Below are 18,522 nucleotides of genomic sequence, written 5' to 3'. Positions count from 1 at the left end.
AAATGAAATTGTTTTTCAGCTTGCATTCAGAAAAACATGACCTGTCAAAAACATAACCTTTTGAACAGCTTTGATTTTTTTCTTCTTCTTAGTCTTAAATTATGTATGATCTAAAGAATATACATCATTTAGTGACATTGACTTTCTGTTCGCACCCGTTCGTATGGTTTTAATGCAGCCAGATTTTTAAATCCAAAACATTGTGTCAAAACACTGCTGAAGGTAGAATAATTGGCAGAGGTCTTTGATGACTTGTCATTAACATAGGTGTATTTCACTTAATTAGGAGAAAATAAATAAAAGACAACCCAAACACAACCAAATAAAAAGGGTGTAAGCCAGGAAACAAAACAAAAAAACTGAAGGCCACACGCTTATATAGTGTTATGTGTAATCAGCACAGGTGAGCTCAATCTACATGATGAGCATCAACTCCATCCTCAGGCTCCTACAGAGAGAGGCGCTCCACAGAGTGGGGGTGCATGCCAATTACTTTAATTGCATGCACATGAGCCATTTCTACTGGCATAATGCGTTTTTTATTTAGATTTAATCATTATTTGTGTTTGTATTTATTGATATTCTCTTTGTAAATTAATTATTTTATAATACACATTATGATTAAAAGTGTTATAGTTTGAAGAAATTATTTATTAGCCTAAATGAGAGGTTTATTGGAAAGGGGAAATTATGTATCTCACTAACTTGATGCTAAAACAACGCACAGCGTTTTTCAGCCTCACATGTGACTGGATGGAAATAATGATAGACAATTCAAATATGTTTATGTAAAAAGATAACAGACTCTCCGAAAATTATGCGTGTGTCTTTCTAATGAATTAAGTCAGTTAGGGTTGTTTTGTTAATCTATTGTTCTGTTATTTTTTATCTGGATGGTTAATTTAGCAAACATTAAATCTAAAACCTAGGAGTATTATACTTGAGTTGGTTTTGTTATTAGTCTGTCCCCATGGTGTTCTTCCATGAATAAAGTGTGTTTGCTTACCGGCCATGAACATGCAAAAGGTAACGTGACTCCACTGGGTGTGTTTTAATTGAAAACGCTCCTAATGTAAAATACATGAGCTCTGCATAGAGATTTGGAAGTGTTGTGCGAGTGTGACCTTGCACATCAAGAAATCTCTGTTGCTATAGCATGACGTGTTCTTTGGTGTAAACTGTACCATAAAACACATGCTGCACATAATTCAGTCTATGCATATTTAAAATATCTGCTCCATAAATAATAAATGGCCCCCAGGCTTTGGTGAAAAAGCATTTTTCTGTAGATTATGAAAAGTATCTCAAAATGAAGGTTTGAATAGTTAATGAATTAGGTTTAAATATGCCAAAATAACACATAGATGTATTTTAGTGCAAGGACTTGGCAGTGTGAAAGAAGCACTTTCGTGATTAATGGACCTGTAAGTTGAGTTGTATGCCATAGTTTCTTTTAAAAATTAAGATGTAATTTATGTATATTTATTAAGTCAGTAATCTTGTGTTAAATTGCCTGAATGACTGTGTTGACATTATAGTTCTTTAAAGCACTCTTAGAAAGAGCTACTAAATTGAAGTCACTGTCCTGCATTGTACTCCTGTTGAACTCTTCTTATGTCTTAACAAACACAGTCACACAGACAAAGAGAAGAGACGATGATTCCCGTCTGATTCGGTCTGATCTGCCAAATTTACAATTCAAAAGATTCCAGAAGAGAGAGAGAAATGTAAGTTGTTTTTTTTAAACTTGTTGAATGCTTGATATTTAAAACGAAATGTATGATCCAGGGCAAAATGTGCTGGGGCAAGGAAATGCTGAATAAATTGCATTTTTGGCAGAAATAGAAATTCAAATTGTTGTGTCAATAATACATAACGCATGAATACAATTTCAGCAGTGTAATCTTGAAGCCTCTACGGTAGTATTAACCACAATCATTCTCTAAATACTAGAACAGAATACTTGTGGAAAAGACTTAGCAGTTTGATACCAGTGTTGCATATAATCTGTGATCTGAACTTCTTAATTCCTTGTTTTGGGGAGAAAATGTGGGAGCAGTCAGTGCATCTTCTGTGAGATTAAAGATGAAAGCTTGACTCGTCATCAAAATGTGAAAGCTCCACTCTTTCCTCCTCCTGTCTGTCTGTGTTGTTTTTTAGACACTGCTGAGAGTTGTCATGTTTGGTTTAAGGTTTTTTCTCTTTATTCCAGTGTGAACTGAGTCTTTACAGCTTTGGGCGTCACAGACCAAAGCACTACAGACTCAGGCATACACTTACACCTGTCAAGAGTCAGACACTAGGTCAGTAGAAATCAGAAAAATTTAAAATTGCTTTTGTGATCATCTGGCAAGAATAAGACATCACTCTTTTTGTTTGAATGTTTTATAGCTGATGGGTTTAGTTTCATCTCAAATGTCAAGTCATCACGCAACTGCTAATTAGCAGCATGTATCAGTGAGTAACAACTCCAGATGTGAACATGCATTATTTCTTCGACTCATCTTTTAAAGAAATGTTTGTATGCCTCCGTATCAACAACAGCAGTGGCCAGAGGCATTATGTCTTCAACATTCTCACTCCTAACTCGCCAGAATCCCTTGGCGTCACTTTTTAACTCTCTGGGTATCTGTTTGGCATAATTTTTCAACGTGCTTAGTTAGGACCCCTTGGCATTATTTTTTCAACATGCTTAGTTAGGACCCCTTGGCGTTACTTTTTCAACGTGCTTAGTCAGGACCCCTTGGTGTCACTTTTTAACGCTCTGGGTATCCCGTTTTGAATTCCAACAAAACTACATTCTCATCTCAACTCGTCACATACTGACACTCTAGGGACTTTGTGAATTCAAACAATACTACTTAAAACCGCAATCTCCTGGGTGAAAGTCCTGTGTTATTTGACCCATCCACCACACCAACCTAACTTGTTATGCAGAGTTTTGGTCTTTAACCCTTGTGTTGTCCTTCGGGTCACCGGAGTAGTATTGAAAAGCCGAAAATCCGCGTAAGGAGGTTGGTTGGGGTGGTGGATGGGTCAAACAACACAAAGAAAATCGTTTCCCTGTACACGAATCAATAGATCAAAATAACGTGACCATTTCACAAACTGCCGTGAGACCGGGTCGTATACCATACCAGTGTCGCTCTTCATACTACGTCATCTTCCAGAAATGCGGTCGAGCATCTGCTCTGAGAGCCGGGGTGCTTTCCATACAGATGCTAAAGGGTGCCTTGTGCATCGGTATGAGGCGCTGACGGTCACTGACCAAGAGTCAGTTGGGAGTGAGAACAGGTTGTTTTTCAGCCCCATCCGTCCCATTTTCGTGAATGTGATATCTTAGGAATGCCTGGAGGGAATTTCTTTAAATTTGGTACAAATGTCCACTCACCAATCCACACAAATGTTGAATAGGATAAAATGATGAAGTGATGTATATCCAAAAGATTTCAACTTCACTGTGACAAATGCTTTTCTGGTCATTAATCAACGCCATAACTCAGGATCAGAAGGCTAGATTGTGACCATATTTCCCAAATGATTGGATACTGAATTGGTGACATAAATTAGAAGTATTTTACTTGTAGGATAACCCCTTGAGATGAATCATCTCATTTTCGAGGGGGTCCTTAAAACAATTAAACAGTAAATACAAAACACAAAATACATTCACACATACACAGCACTCCCAAGCCTAACTGCTCCAACACCAACTGATCCCCCCCATATACACACAAGTAAAAACACAGTTAATTTGCATACATCCCAAATGTGCTGCTATTTATAGTAGATACACAAACAGGAGCCAACACACACACAATAATAATAATAATAATAATAATAATAATTTAAAAAAAAACAAGAATTGTGTTATGTCAAGTTAGAAACAAGAGCAGGCTAATTGTAGATAATTAAAGACAGATGCCTTAAAAAAAAAAAAAAAAATTAAGTAATTGATCTAAGTGAGGTGGGCAAGGTATTCCAATCAGATGGCGCTTTAAATTTAAAGGCACGTTGTCCAATTTCTTTGGAGATTCTGGGAACAAAGAAAAATAGGTACTCAGTATGTCTCTGACTGTATGTTGATCTATATGGGATTAGATGTTGTTTTAAATAAGGATAGTGAAAGAAAATTGATTTAAAAATAAACTGCAGCCAGTGAGAATGCCTTCTAGATTTAGGTGTTAACCAATGAAGCGACTCATACATCAGGCACAGGACACCTCAGAACAAATCGACAGAGACTGTTATAGGCTACATTGAGAGGGATAAGATTTGTTTCAGAGATATTCTGATAAATAACATCTGCATAATCTAATATTGGTAGTAGAAGCTGTGAAATAATCATTTTCCTGACCTGTAGTGTAAAACAGTTGAAAGAACGATATAGTATTCTCAGGCTACAGTTTATTTTCTTAACAACTGAATCAATATGAGGTTTAAAAGAAAGCTGAGAGTCAAGAAAGAGACCAATATATTTAAATTCCTCCACTTTCTCAAGTGTTGTCCCATCTAGGAGAACGAATTGAACAATTATTAACTGGGTGAAGAGAATTAAATTTAGTGCCAAACAACATGGTATATGACTTATTTTTATTAAGTAAATGTTTGTTATGTGAAAAACATTTTTGAACAGCATCAAAGTCAGCCTTTAGTGAATACTCAATATGTAAGATGTCTGGTTTGGAGGAGTAGATCACTGTATCATCTGCATATAAATGAATATGACCAGTAGAGCAGGATTGCGGAAGATCATTAATAAAAATAGAGAATAACAAAGGCCCCAAAGATGAGCCTTGAGGCACACCTTTTTCAATAGTTATAAATTTAGATTAACCATTATACGAAACACACTGGCATCTGTTGTGAAGGTATGAGTTAAACCATAGTAAAGAATGTCTAGAGAAGCCAACAGCAAAAAGTTTGTCAAGGAGAAGATAGTGATCAATCATGTCAAAAGCCTTTGTCAGATCAATGAAAATTGCACCAGTGGGCATGTTATTATGTAAAGAAGAGAATATATCATTGGTGAGATTCATAAGAGCAATGGTTGTCGAAAAAATTGGTCTGAATCCAGATTGGTGTGGAGATAGGATATAAAAGTCATTTACATATTGGGATATTTGATTAAAAAGTAGCTTTTCAAACACCTTCGCTATACCGTTGATGATGGAAATGGGTCTGTAATTATTGAGGTCAGAAGGGTCGCCACCTTTATGCAAAGGGGTAACTCTGGTACATTTCCAAATTGATGGAATTGTGCATGTGGATAAGGAGAGGTTAAACAAGTCAGATATAGGATAAGCAAGAACATGAGAGGCAATTTTAATAAACTTAATCTCAAACCATCTGGGCCAGCCCCACTACCTGAACTCAATCCACAAATAACCTGCTCGACATCAGACGGGTGAATTCTGCTAAAGGAGAAGGAACTATTACATATAGGGTTATGTGGTAAGATTTCAGGATAGGGAAAATCAGAGAACTGTGCTGCTGATGTAAAAGTACTGGCTAAAAGCATTGACAATTGTAGAAGAATCGGTGAGATTTTCATTATTGAGTCTAATATGAGAAAATGAGTTTTTAGTGGGTTTATTAGTTAAACTGTTAATTTTATTCCAAAACTGTTTGGGGTTATTAAACTCATTAGTTAAACAGTCTTTATGGTACTTAGATTTAGCATTTCTGGTTTTGGTTGTACATGTATTCCGTAAAGGTTTATATGAAATCAAGTCATCAGAGTCCTTTGATAAGCGATATATTTCCCAGGCTTTGTCTCTCTGTCTAAAAAGACTAATAAGATCAGCATTAATCCATGGTAAGTGTCTACCCTTTACCTTAATTGATTTCCAAGGAGCATGTCTATTAATGACATCAGTTAGCTCAGTTTAAACAAAGTTCCAAACATATTAAACAGAGGGTATTAACTGAAACCTGTCCCAATTTATGTAAGTTAAATCTTGAATAAAATGCTCACTATTCAAATTTCTACATTGTCTTACCCTAATGCATCTTGGTGGAAGGCGAGGTACCTTGATTTTCCAAACACAGAAAATAATGGAGTGGTCACTGAGACAATCTGGTAACACCCCTGATTTTAGGATTCTGTCAGGGTGGGTAACAAAAATCCAGTCTAGCAGAGACTTGGACTTGCGATCAACTCTAGTAGACTCATTTATAAGTTGAGTCAAGTTAATACTACCAACTAGGTTCCAGTCATTAAGGGAAGAATGATCTAGCCAATTACTGTTAAAGTCGCCCAGTATTAAAAGCTCATTCTGGCGACCTAAAGAGTTAATGGTAGACAGAATACATTTTGTAGATTCTGAAGAAACATTTGGAGGTCTATAAATATTGCCTATAGTCAATTGTTTGTTTTCATGAAAAATCATTTTAATAAAGAGACATTCAAAATACTTTGGGTTTTCATTAGGGATAACAAGCTCAGAGGTCAAATTTGAAGAAACATATGTAGCCACTCCTCCTCCTCTAGAGCCTCTATCAGCTCTGTACAAGACATAATTATCAAGTTTCATTTCATTATCCAAAATGTTACTATTCAACCATGTTTCTGAAATTGTAATCACACTAGGTTTATTATAAACAACTTAAAAGATCAATCTTAGATGGAAGACTCCTGATATTCAGATGGATAACATATAAACCTTTAGCGGTACTCATTGTGCAGACATGGCAATAAAACAGTAGAATGCATCGACGTGTCACAGGTATATAATAGAGAGGGGGGCAGGGGGTAAGGTGCAGTTTGCAAGGGAGCCATACAGACACTTACACACGCAGACACACATGCACTCATACACAAAAAACAAAAAAAACATTATACAAGCTGGCTAAACAAAACAAAACGCTCAGTCTGCAAGTTTTAGAAGGGGTAATGTGAACGCAGTATCAAACTGGAAGTACTCTAAATAGGTGGAAACGTTTTACTATAATTGTGCATATATCAGTTATAGAATAATTCAAATACTGTGATTATAAGAAAGAGAGGAAAAAGTAAACAACAAATAAGAAATAATAATCTGTCATTCCCTTCTCATTACATTAGGCCTAAATTCCTATAATACTACTGAATTAACCATTTTAAGTTATCAACTGTCGCGAAATTCACAGCATGACTGTACGGCAGAATACGTCCTGACGTTTTACGTCATAATTCAATTTACGGCAAACAAAAATGCACACAGCATAAGCTGAAGTCAAATCTTGGGTGCCCACCAAATAACTTTGGTGATTTTAAAGATCTTCTGTGCTGCAAGGTTGAAGATGTGCGTGAAGGTCCCATGTTTTAGAATTTGTAGCTTATTTGCAGCAGTATCCATATTTGAAGCATTGTCTACTGTCATGGCTTTTACTTTGTGTTCTATCCTGTTCCTCTGGTAGTCAATGCGTATTGGTTTTGCTGATATTGAGCTTCAGCCATGTTGTTGCACCATGTGACGAATCAGTTCTCTGTATTCATCTGTAAAAAAAAAAAAAATCCCGAAATGAAGACAGCATGTTTCGAACTGGAAATTATTCACTGGGACCATACATGTCAATATAGTGATATAATTCCATTTTGCCAAAAACACACACACAAATACACTTAATACAACCGCAAGGTGGTAATTCTATTTTTTCAAGCATTGATTCATTATGATTTATTTTTTGCGCTGCTATGAGTGCAGATAATGTACAACTAGAAAATGCATTTCCTGCAGAAAATGCTTGTGAATGCTGAAAAGCAAAATTACTGAAGCTAAACATCACCCACTCTAAGCCATGCAATATACACTCTATTATAAGCACAGACAGAGCATGAATGAAACACTAAACTTAAATAGTGATAACACAAAAACTGTAAAATATATCATTAAGCTAAATCATTTTCTAATAGCTAAAGGTTTTGTGAACAGTTTAAAGTTAGAATGCCATCTGTAGGTAAAAGTATGTGGGAAGAGTAGCATTTCAAAGAGGAAGAAGCCTGAAGAGCATTTGAAAATTGCTCCATTGACTTTAAAGTAAAATAAAAATTGAAAAAAGCTTAATATTTCAGAAAGTATAAATAGCGGGGGAAAAGTTGAAGAAGTCCCATCATGTGCTTAAAGAGCTGAACATTTTGATATTTCAATGGTTTTTGTAGCTGAACGTATGCAGAAGTTAGGTGACCAAAGAAAGTTGAAGAATAAAGAATCGGATAACCATACTGTGAATGCTGCTGAATCAGCATTCACACAAAAATCTATCATGTTGAGATCAAGTACACCATTGAGAAAAGAAACATGAAGGTGATACATTTATCATTCATAATATCAAAGAAGTATAATAAACTTCCCCCTGTGCTGCACAATTTCCACTGAGCTGACAGATTGACCATGGTGTCAAGTGAGGATCACTTGGGCTACACTTGTTCTACTGAATTATAAGATTTATTGAAAAATGCTGCTGGGCTGCTGAGACAGGGGAAATCAATGAAAGCAAAGCTGTAAATCTGACCAGCAGGAACCAGGTCTGAAACTAGAGGTCTCACCACTTCTGCATTGGTGAACAAGCCTCCCTAAAACCTCTGCAAATCTTCCTCCAGATTTATGGCAAGACTAGGTGTATAGTATGGTACAGAGCAAATCTATTGTTTTTTCTAAGTGGCTGGTATTGTATAGGAATGACTCCTACGCGGAGAAAAATAATCCTCTGATTTGTTTTCAATCTGTAACTCAATTTTATTTATTTCCCTGATCTGTGGTATAGGTTATAGATAAACCCACCTTTGAAAAAAAATATTTTTTATCCTTTTTATCCTACAGTTTTGTACAGCTGGAAAGAAAGCAAAGCTTAAACTAACAAAAATGTATCTAATATTTTAATATAAAGGGTATACTTTGGCCATCATAATAGTAAGTGAAAATGGAAAAATTTTCCTTTTTTACCTTTTGTCTAAGTAAATTTGTGTTCTACTGTAACACTTTTTTTTGCAATTTGCAGTACTACAGGGAATCACTGTGTGCACTATTTTAGCTGAGAGCTCAAAAAGACACCAGATAAACATCAACCATACATCCATTTTTCAAAAGTCCACATATGAATGAAACATAAGATATTTTTTTCAATGATTTTCTTGTGATCCCACAGCACTTTGGAGATAACAGGAAGCGTTTTTAAAGTTAATATAGTTACTCTCTACATTAACATGGAACCACATGTGCCTTGTAAACACTCAGACACTTTGATTTCTTAATTAGATATTATTAGATCATATTATTTGATTTTACTAAGGGAGCTTGTTGTGATTGTCATGCAGTAGCTTTTTTTCAACGTGCAATAACGCAGCAAGTTCAAATGGATGTTTTCATCTGCATGGTGATACACACCTGTCACAGCAGGGTGGTGATTGAGCGTTGAGGCAGTGAGAGGTCGTCAGAACAACAAGTCATATCCTTGTGCAATTACGTGTGTGTGTGTGTGTGTGTGTGTGTGTGTGTGTGTGTGTGTGTGTGTGTGTTAGGTGCTGCTGGGTGAGCCGCTATGCACTGCTTTCAGCTGGCTGACAAAAACCTTGTATGGACAGGATGGGCCTTTTTACAGATTACATTTGACTTGTCACAGTAAGCAAAGCACAGGTGTAAATAATGAAGGCTGTATTCCATTTAGCTACTTTATTTTCAGGGTCCTGGTATTGTGCATGCTGACTTCCTGTCACAATGTCATGGCTCACTGGGACTTGAAAAGAGCAGAGCCATCGTTATTCTTATCACCTGTGCTTTTCCTACTGTGACAGGTCAAAATGTCTGCTGTGAAACAGGCCTATTATTGTTGAGAAAGTATGTGCAATAAAATATTTGCATGGCTGCTTAGTAGACAAGAGTACAGATTTTTCCTCAAACACTCATGCAAATAAAGATGTATGCACATTAAGTGTATCTTATTCATTTGAATAACTTTAAAAATTGCATTTTAAATCATACTGTAGTTCAGAAAGTTGGGTAAAAACTCAAGGAGTATGCATTTTTCAAAGCACTGAAGCAGTGCTTAAAAAGTGTTTTCCAACATGCAGGAGCCAGAGCTAATTTCCCGGTCTGTGAAACCACTGAGATCCAGAGGAGTCACTGACGATGAAAGAGATGCTGCCAAACTTTAAGGCATTAATACTACTGTGTACTGTAGTGCTCCAACGACTAAAACTTTGTGACCTGCCCGAGAGAGAGAATGCCGCTCTGAACAGGGCACGTACTGTCTTTAAAGAGCTTTTCTTTCATATATACTAAAAAATAGGGAGCTTTTTTTTATAATAGCAATAAAACCAAATAAGTCCAGAAGAAAGGTCTTTAAAATCAGTACACTTTGCAGCAGCTACAACACTCTCTCCTAAAGTGCAATCTTGTGTGCCCTTGTGTCCTACAGTAATCTGCTGTAACGTCATGGCCGAAGTCTGATTTCAAAACAAAAGTCGGAAAAAAATCCATAAAAGCAAAGATGACATCATATGAAGACAAAGCCCACAATAACACCCGTGGGAGCAGTAATGTAGTCAATAAAGCAGAGATGGTTGTGACAGTTGGGAAAATCAACAGCTGTGTGTTGTCATTGATTGTGCCTGTGGTGTCAAACACAAAGTCCATTCTTTGCACAGCAGGGGTCCACCTCTGTGCCCATCTTCTCCGATACAGTTTGTTCTCTCAAGTACACCTTGAAGTTTGTTCTCCACAAGGAAACGATTATGGACTTTTTGATTTGACCTCATATTATCCCTGAGTGCAGAAAACAAACTTGTTATATTTTTCAGCCAATGCTTGAGTGCTTTTGTGGTTAGGTATATGTTTTGGTTTCCCCACTACCCAAATACATTTATTTGGGTTTTGCGTGTTTGTTCCAAAGCCATTTAACTGAGCACTTTCTGGTGGCGACATCCCACAGGAGGCAATTACAGTCCCTTCTATTTCACAATTACTGTGATCACCCGTGTAGGATGGCACAGCTCGAGGAACAGCTGGGACGAATAAATCAAAGCTGTGAGAGCAGAGCAGGTGGAATGGTACAGTGAAAGGAGCTTCACTGTATCATCTACCATGGATTGCGGTTTTCCTGTGTGGAGCATTGCACAGGTGTAGGCATTACTCAGAGCCAAGGAGGTGTAAAATATGCAAGTCAGGAGATTTCTCTAGTGCTGGTTAATGGCAGGATGTTATTTTGCAGATGATATCACACAATTAAATGAAACAGTTGTTTATCTTTAATCCCATTCATTTCACTCATCATCTAACATATCCAAGATTTAAACGTCAAATTGTGGTTTTAAAGGATTAGACCACATAACAGTGCTTCGAGAAGAAGTCCCTTTGTAAAATCAGTGTTTGTGCTAATGCTACCCTCTTTCTTTTCAAATGAGGGATGTAAGTCTACACACAATTACACAAAAGGCTAATATCTCACATTTGGCTGTGATTCTTGTGATTTTCTCACTGTAGATTAACTCATTTACTGTACACTCATTTTATTCATCTTGGGTAGACCGGATAGCTACTGGATATTCAAAAAGCTCCAAGAAGCATTCAAAACAGATTGAAAAGATTTTAATCAAATCAATAATGTCAAACCACCTCAGGTGGTAGTATGTCACAGCTGTAACCACACTGCTAAAGTGCATAAGTCATGCTTATTCTGTTGTTTTTTAGCAGTTTCCAAACAACTTCAGGTGCAACCAACCAACCCTGATTTGCATGTAGCCAAGAAAGAAGAAGAAAACCAAGACAGATTGCAATTAGATTTCTGATCTGGCCAACAGAGACTCGTATATGTGGCTAAGTGTAAATGAACGTGCATTAAATCTAATCTGGATTTTATTAGGATATGAGACAAGTTTAAAAGGGGCCTCTGTGGAATAAACCCACATGGCCGACTACCATGATTAGTTACAGCAACTGATCGCAGAATCTAGTATGGTCTGTTTTCAAATAAGGGCATAACATTTAGGATATCTAATATGTTTTTTATTCTAAAGATGTAGAATCACAGCTCTCCCCTTTTTTACCAGGTGCATTTAAACCAGCAAAAACAGGTTAACATTAGTGAGAAAAAAAAGGTTCACATTTGCTGCATCTTTATGCTTTTGTAATGAAGAAGTGTAGCAAGCACAAACTTGAAGCCAAACTAATGCCTTCCAGAGTTAGCATGCTGAGAAAGAAATGCATTACAAAAGAAGATACAAATTGTACAGTTTTTATCATGAACTACAAGAACAGAGTCGTAATCTGTGTGAAGCAGTTCTCCTTCATAAATGCTTCATAAGACAAGCTGTGAAATAAGACCACTTCCAACTTGTTGAGTGTTTAAAGTAGAGTAGCTCAGTCTGTCAGGTTGTATTTATCTATCAGAATGGCCTACCTCCTCCATAAATATAGTTTAAACTATGTGTTTAGGGAGCTCAATTCTAACACTGAAATTTAGTAGCAAGCTTTCTGTGTGGACGTGCTTGTTGAAGCCATTCAGCCACTAGTTTACCTGGAGAAGAGTGTGTGTACAGTTTCCAGGAAACTTTGTCAGTAGTATAACTTAATACTGAAGTCATCCATGTATATCAACAGGGTTTCCTAGCAGTAATGCTGATGGGATGACCTTCATTTCCCGCATAAGTGCTCAGATGCTTAAGGATATTCCTTCTCGAGATCTCTTATTTCCCTCTTTTCCATTAGTGCTTAACTGCTTGCTGCGCTGGCCGCATGTGCATGATCCACATGGGAGTTGTGGGTTTGGATGAATGATAGAAGAGCAAGTCCCTTGAAAAAGGATGATATACTACTGACATGTAATCGAAACGCCTATCTACATGTACTGTGTGCATATATATATATATATATATGCACACCATCTCTTCCAAAAATAGTGAGCAATCAAATATTCAGGCTTACGACTGGAATATGTTTGCACACACTCCCAGTATCCACTTAATTTGTATTCGGTACACTTACCCATTTATGCAAACAGCTCACTCCTGTGGACAATGAGTTACTTATAAATAAAACAAAAATATAAAGAATGCAGACAGGGTTGAGAGCTTCAGTTATCGTCTGACTGAACTTTAGATTTAGAGAAGCTAGACGCGGCTTTGAATGCAGGATAAGGTTTTCAACATTGTTGTGTCTATAGAGATCACAATGTGGTGTGATTTTAAAAAAAAATTAAAAAATCAGCAGCATGTTGATGAGAGGTCAGAAGAGCTCCTTAGATGCCCCAAAATAACCTTTTAAGACATGATTTAATTGACAAAACTGATTTTGCTAGCTTGTGTATAGCTTCCTTTCAATAGTTGTCTGTCTAGAAACAACATGTGCATGTATGTTAATAGAAAACTATGATGTATGTTTATGGAGATTTTCTGCTGAAATACGTTTTGGGTGTTTTTTGTTGTGTAAAATATTGGAACGTTTGACTTACTTGATATATTGATGTTTGTTGTCAATGCACTCCCACACACTTTGTGTGTTATCATTGTGTATGTCTTGAAATGTGTTAATCAGCTGTTTTTAGATGTTTATCACCCTGAGGAGGTTGCGCGGTTAGTCACACCTGTCGTGTATGGCTGTGGTGTCCATTTTTATTGATGAGGATCCAACAGGAATCAAAATATTGTCCATTTAAATGCATTTGTGGTTTGGAATCCGTGTGCAGACGTTAACTCTTCTCATTGATGCTAATTTGTAATGTAGCCTGTGATAGCCTACCACCTACATGTTATGTGCATATGACTGTTTGATATGAATCTGCTCATGGTGGAAAACAGAAATGGATGCAAGGTACATATGATATGTTGTAGCAGGAGGAATGAACAGATACTGGGTGGGGGGCAGGGAGACCCAGGTTGCTGGACTTCATGCATGCCTGTCTGCCCCCATCATGCTCATGTGAACAGCAGGCGCTCTGCAGGATGTGTCATGTCATTATTCAACACCAGGGGCCAATGAGCGGGGAGCAGCAGAATGCTTTATAAACAGTGCTTTCCCCTGTGTGAAGGAAGACAAAGTATGTGTGTGCACATCTTTGTGGAGAGAGAGAGAGAGAGAGAGAGAGAGAGAGAGAGAGAGAGAGAAAGAGAGAGAGGGAGTGAAGGTGAGCAAATGAGCAAGCAAGAGAGAATTTCTGCGTATGTGAGCTCAACATTACTCCGAGGTATTTTTAGCATTGTTTTTCAACATCTTTATCAGAGTCTGAGTGTGGTACGTATCTCACACATAGACTGTATAATATTAATGGACAACGCATCCGGTTCGGTGAAGTGCTGCAAATGTGGAAGTGCCTTAAACCTGCATTCTATCTGAATTCCAGCAGGCGGCGACACATGCAGTTGCAAAAGGAGGTCGGTTTCTGTAGAAGTCTATGAGAAAGTGACCCACTTCTCACTTGATTTATTACCTCAGTAAACATTTTCATAATTAGTTTATGGTCTCAATCGCTAGTTTCAAGTCTTCTGCAACACAGAATGATGTTCATTTTTTGAATTATGGTCTCGTTGATTTTAAAATCGGCGATGAAGTGGGGGGTGTTTTAGGGCGTGGCTATGATGTGATTGCCAGTGAAAGTGTGTAATGTAAAGTAGAGTGTAAGGGCTCCTCCCTCACTCCTCCCTCTCGTCTAAAATCGTCACATCCGCAACCAGGATGGCTGCGCCCTTAACGGCAAACTCGACGACGGATAGCAGATCTCCACAAACCAATGGGTGACGTCACACATGTGCTGTCCATTAAGATACAGTCTATGGTCTCACATGCATTCCTCAATCATATACCCTGCTTTACAGACACACACACACACACACACACACACACACACACACACACACACACACACACACACACGTAAAATACTCTCACACAAACACATGAAAGCATTCAGTTCTGCTTTAATGGCTAAACTTCCCAGGGCTCCGATTGTCCCAAGCAATGGATCATTTTCACTTGCCACATTTGAAATATTCATTCCATGTTAATCAAGTACTGCTTCCTTAATAGACACACATGCAAAGACACACACACACACACACACACACACACACACACACACACACACACACACACACACGCTAAGCAGTGTGTGAGATAGAGTGAGACCCTGCATGCCTGTGTGGGAAACCTTGTAACCATTTACTGATGATGTCGTGATTCAACTACAGTACCTCTCATTTCTTTTATTATAGCACTCAGACCTGCTAATGCATGGATTTTTCTATCCTGCACTAAGACAGCAACGTGGTTTGTTTTTATTGTGTTTGAATGATTACATATGAAAGTACTGGAATCAGGATCAATAACACCCACTAGATGTAAGTTTTGAATGTAACTCCACCCAAGGTTGCTATAAAAAGAAGTAGAAGCTACGTCCCCAGTAGCCAGTGATTGGAAAAGTAAAACCTTAATGAAACACCTGCTGTCTCACTTCTCTCCTTTTACTCTATTCTTCAAATGCAGAAGTGCCAACATTGAAATATATTCTAACTTTTCTCCTTACTTTTTCTCCTCCCCTCTTAGATCCCAGTTTTGATGACGGGAGCCTTTATGGACTCCTCGCCTAATGACGACTACAGCGGCGAGCACTCGCTCTTCAACTCCTCAGCCAGCGTCCACGCAGCTGCCTCTGCCGCCTCGGTACACGGCCAGCAGGATGAGTCACAGTCCATGTCCAGCGATGCCATCTGGCTCTGGATCGCCATCTTCGCGACCATTGGAAACATTGTGGTGGTTGGCGTTGTCTATGCCTTCACTTTCTGATAAACATATGCTTACAAAGACAAACACGCGCACACATCTTGATTTTTCCGGATCTCTGGAGCCCTGAGTGAGGCCACGCTTTGTAGACAGACACTCTTTCTATATGTCTCTCTCTCTTTCTCTCTCTCCCTCGCACTTGGCTTTTGGATCAGTTTGAGCCCCCACGGGTGTGAAAGTTGTGATACTAGACAATGACACATAGACTACTATATTTCTTAATCAAATGGGAAGACTGTGACTTGGCTACATTCGTCAGCACAGAGCATTTTGGGATGCTACAACTGGAAGTTTGAAAAGAAGCTTTTGTGTTCGACAGCTCTTTAGTTAAAAACAGAAACATCAGACCTGCACTCTCAACCAAGAATTAAAGCTTTTTTTCCAGCTTGATGTTGTTTCCGTGTTTCTCCTCAGACAACACCCACACTTATAATGCAAAGATGAGAATGGAGATGAAATGGGGCTTGAGATTCAGGTTGATCCAGGCCATCTTAAACCTCCACCACATAGCTGCTTAGCAATTTAAGGCAGTGCTGTTTAATTATGCGGCTGAACAGACATGGTGAATGTTGAAACATTTACAAAGTGCTGGGATTATTTCCATGCCAGGCAGCCCTGAGGCCCAGGACATTAGAGCTCATTTAAGGACTAATCTGGGGATGAAACATGGTGTGTGGACACTGATCATCAGTGTATATAGTATCTAAACAATTTCACTGACAGGAAACAAAGAACAAATGTTTAAAATCTCATACAATTGGAATATCTGCAAAGCTAACTCAATTATACACACTGGATGACGACTTTATGATTAGATGTGAAGTGTAAAACTAAGTCAACCCCTTTGAAATGAATGGTCTTATTGTCAAATACAGTAATATTTACCAGTGATTATTAGAAAATCTAATTGTAATGTCATGGTCTGTTCAGTCATGTTTAGATATTATCTACAGATGTTAGTGAAATACAATTAAAAGCACAAATTGAATCACAAGATGACGTAGCCTACTTTCCCTACTGCACCTAATTTTTGTGTGTCGTCTTTGTTTTCTTAAAGTACAGCTTGTACAAGTATTTCTTAACAGGACAGGGCAGATGTGGAAATTCATAAATGTATGTGTTCCAAAGTAATTTAACACTGACCAGATCTGCAGTGAACTGTGTGATACATGTATACTAATGTGAGTAGGGAAAGGATGCCTCATTTTGAAATGAAATGTCCTCATATATCATATCAAGCTGTCCCTCTAAATTTGTCACTGTAATTTAGTTTTGTGTTACTGTAAAATCTGGAGGCAGCTGTCTCCATGGCAACTTATTCTCATCCTAATTGGGAACATCTTTTCTCTGAGACTCGAGCATTAACCTGCAAACGCTGATGAAATGTATGCTTTTTATTCTGAGCATTTCATAATTGCTCACACACAAAGAAAATCATAGGAAACATTGCACTGCAATTATATAAATATTAGATCTGTTAACATTGCTTTATTAACTTAGCAAATTGTTTGTGCTTTGCTTACACTGTTGTTGTTTTTTTAGGAAAGCAAGCTATCATAGAAGAACTGATAACAATGTTTGAGTTTTTCCGATGTGAATACAGTAAGTAGTTTGATTTTTCATTGACAAACTGACTGATCCGTATATTTAGACAGCGAGAGAAATTAAATTTAGGTTACAAGTTATGAACCTGTCTTGCAAACACCATGCTGTACATGTTCAAATGTTCATGCACTGCTGCGAATAACAATACTAGCTTACTGTATCAACTGTACCAATGTAAGGAGAAATTCAGACACACTCTGTTATTATGAGTATACTGCCGCAATGTTTAAAGAAGGACTTTCAAGCCTGGTATTTTTTAATAAATGGTTGATGTAGAAATACTGTGTTGAGACATGTATACTGACACGCTTCTGGGGAAACTCAAGTGAGAACCCAAAAGCCTGACACTGAGACAGACTCAGGCAAGCAAATCCGAGAAGGAGTAGGCAGAAGTGGGAGAGGCCTGGGAGTCAGGCAACATGGTACTGGAAAGCTAGGCAGCAAAACACTAGGCCAGTGTTTCTCACTGTGGGTACTAGTGACCCTAGGGATACTTTGGAGTACTGCAGGGGGTACGTGAGATTTTTTTTTCCATGCATAATTCCTAAAATAATTATACTGCTTCCTAATATATAATTCCTCATAACGAATGAAGTTATTGATAGAATCCGAGCATTTGAAATGTAGGCTGGCATTTGAGTATTTTTCAGTTACAAGGTTGTTGTTTAGCCTAAACAGGCACATGGTTGTACCTCTTTATATAGGCTTGTTTTCCCTTCCAAAAATGTTTTGCACTGTTCAGGGGGTACTTGGCTTAAAAGATATTTCGAAGGGGGTACATTATTGAAAAAACTTTTGAGACCCAGTGCACTAGGCAAATGACTAGTGAAACAGGACTGTGCATACTGAGGGGCCAATGAGGGATTATGCTGCAGGAGATGAAATGGGCAAATGGGAGGTGAGGTGGATGAGGTGAAGGTGTGGCCAGATAGAGAGGAGGAATCTGAACTGACAGGGGAGTTAGTGAAATGGCAAAAAAAGAAGAAGAAAAGAAAACAGATGAGAGCGTATTTCATTGTTGGTGAGATTTGTGACACATGCGTGATGCTCCTTTTGTAAAGACATATGCTGCTATTAAAATGTCTGTATTGATGCATTTTGGTTTTCTCTGTTGACAAAAGAGGCACAGAAACAGTTCATCTGGACCTTAAGTGTCATGGGAAGA

The 18,522-nt window shown here is 37.9% G+C and overlaps 1 protein-coding gene across 1 annotated transcript in view; it reads left to right on the top strand.

Annotated features, from left to right (window-relative positions):
• Positions 1-17,601, top strand: part of LOC144535169 (uncharacterized protein C14orf132) — a 31,160-nt gene extending 13,559 nt beyond the window's left edge. The window contains exon 2 of the mRNA XM_078277483.1: positions 15,516-17,601. Within this exon, the coding sequence (XP_078133609.1) occupies positions 15,516-15,755 (240 nt within the window). The 3' untranslated portion in view covers positions 15,756-17,601. The remainder of the gene's footprint in view (positions 1-15,515) is intronic.
• The last annotated feature ends 921 nt before the right edge of the window (positions 17,602-18,522 follow it).

The sequence above is a fragment of the Sander vitreus genome, chromosome 20 (assembly GCF_031162955.1).
Source record: "Sander vitreus isolate 19-12246 chromosome 20, sanVit1, whole genome shotgun sequence".
Taxonomy (NCBI): Eukaryota; Metazoa; Chordata; class Actinopteri; order Perciformes; family Percidae; genus Sander; species Sander vitreus.
Note: the sequence above shows the minus strand (reverse complement) of the source record. Positions and strands in the feature narration are given on the sequence as shown.